The sequence below is a fragment of the Crocuta crocuta genome, unplaced genomic scaffold (genome assembly GCF_008692635.1).
Source record: "Crocuta crocuta isolate KB4526 unplaced genomic scaffold, BGI_CrCroc_1.0 scaffold296, whole genome shotgun sequence".
NCBI lineage: Eukaryota > Metazoa > Chordata > Mammalia > Carnivora > Hyaenidae > Crocuta > Crocuta crocuta.
In genome coordinates this window covers 254,498-256,307 of record NW_027530504.1, presented here as the reverse complement: position 1 = coordinate 256,307, position 1,810 = coordinate 254,498, and the positions used below count along the sequence as shown (strand labels likewise).

Below are 1,810 nucleotides of genomic sequence, written 5' to 3'. Positions count from 1 at the left end.
TGGCTTTTTTTTTTTTTTTTTTTTAAATCTAGATGAGCTGCGAGTCACATGTATTACAAACATCTCTGCAGTCTGTGGCTTTGCCTTTGCGTTGTTTCAGTGCCGTATTTTGAGGAGACACGTTTCAATTAGTGAGTTCCGTTGATCACATTTCTCTGGCTAATTTTGGGGGATATTTTTCTTGGCAGCATGCTAGCTTGGCAGTTATTTTCTCAATTGGAAGCTGTCGTCCCCATTGTGTTTTGAGTTCCATTGTTTCCGACAGCTGTCGTTTTTATTCTGGCTCTTTTTGAAGATCCCGTCCCCGTCTCCGGTTGCATTTAAAATTGTTCCCCTTTTTGTTTTCAGTTTTACTTTGATGTTCCTAGATCTATTTTTCTTTATATTTATTTTGCTTTGGAGCTGATTGAGTCTGTGGCTTGATATCTTTACGTTTCAAAAATTCTAGACCCGTTTCTCTTCAAAAATACTTCTGTCCTAGTCAAGTTCTCTCTCCCTCTCCTCCTGGGATTTGAATGACAAGCTAGATATTTTCACTATGACCTATATCTTGTATTACTTATGTATCTCATGCTTTTAATTTTCCACATGTTTTAGTGTGTGCTTCAATCTGGATGTTCTTTTAAATGTTTACTTTTGAGAGAGCATGAGCCAGGGGAGGGGTGGGGGTGGGGGGGAGACAAAGGATCTGAAGCGGGCTTTGCACTGACAGCAGAGAGCCCGATGTGGGGCTTGAACCCATGCCACAGTCGGACACTCAACTGACTGAGGCACCCAGGTGTCCTCAAACCAATCCATCTTTTTTTCTTTTTATGTTTTATNGAACCCACGAACCGTGAGATCATGGTCTGAGCCGAAGTCGGACGCTGAACCGACTGAGCCCCCAGGCGCCTCCCAATCCATCGTGACTCATTGGTCTCTTCCGCTTTACGTTCAGTCACCCCCATCCAGTGAATTGTAATTTCGATGATTATTTTAAAAATTTTAAGATTTCCATTTGAGTTTTCTATAGATTCCAGGTATCTGGTTAATTCTCCACTTCTTCATTTAGCTTATTCATCCTGATTATTGGAATGTTCTCGTCGCTCACCCGATGGCCCGAGGCCTGGCTCTGCCGTCGGTCCCCGTCGCGGCCGAGTCGCAGATTGGGTCTTTCCCTGGCTGCTCTGCTCTCTCAGAGACCCCCCCCCCGCCCCCCGAGGCCGAGGCGGGGCTGGTCTACGGTGGTCAGTACGTGCGTCAAGGTCACCCTCTGGCGTCAAGGTCACCCTCTAGCGTCAAGGTCACCCTCTAGCGTCAAGAGCTGCTTCAGAGCAAAAGACGGTGACCTTGCTGGGGGCGAAGAGGCGCCTCTCCCCGCACCTCCCGTCACTGCCGTTCCCACTCGGGAGGGGGCCGCGGACCCGCCTCGGGGCCCTGGGGAGACGGGGACCACGGGCAAGGTGACCGTGCTGCTTCGGGGCGCGGTCTCCCCGGAATACGCCCTGGGCCCCGAAAGTCTCCCCCTTCGGCCGGCGAAACAGCTACGCCCCGGGGCGGGGTCTCGTGGGTCCGCGAGGCCCGTGACCGTCTGCGCCTCTCCCTCCGGCCCGAGTGCCCGCCTGGGGGTCACGGCTGGCGTCTCTTTCTGCAGAAAAACATCGGCGTCCACCAGGGCGGCCGGAAGCCTCCGAAGGCGGTGGTGAAGGTGATCAGAATTGCGGCCCCCGCCGGCGGCGCGGTTTATAACTACGCGATCCAGACCCTCAATTCCGCGCAGCAGGCCAAGAGGGCGCTGTACCGGGAGATGGCCAAGGTGGGCGCGGGGCGC

The 1,810-nt window shown here is 52.8% G+C and overlaps 1 protein-coding gene across 1 annotated transcript in view; it reads left to right on the top strand.

Annotated features, from left to right (window-relative positions):
- Nucleotides 1-1,790, top strand: part of CFAP92 (cilia and flagella associated protein 92 (putative)) — a 49,454-nt gene extending 47,664 nt beyond the window's left edge. Inside the window, exons 11-12 of the mRNA XM_077766848.1 lie at nt 1,052-1,323; nt 1,634-1,790. Of these exons, the coding sequence (XP_077622974.1) occupies nt 1,052-1,323; nt 1,634-1,728 (367 nt within the window). The 3' untranslated portion in view covers nt 1,729-1,790. The remainder of the gene's footprint in view (nt 1-1,051; nt 1,324-1,633) is intronic.
- The last annotated feature ends 20 nt before the right edge of the window (nt 1,791-1,810 follow it).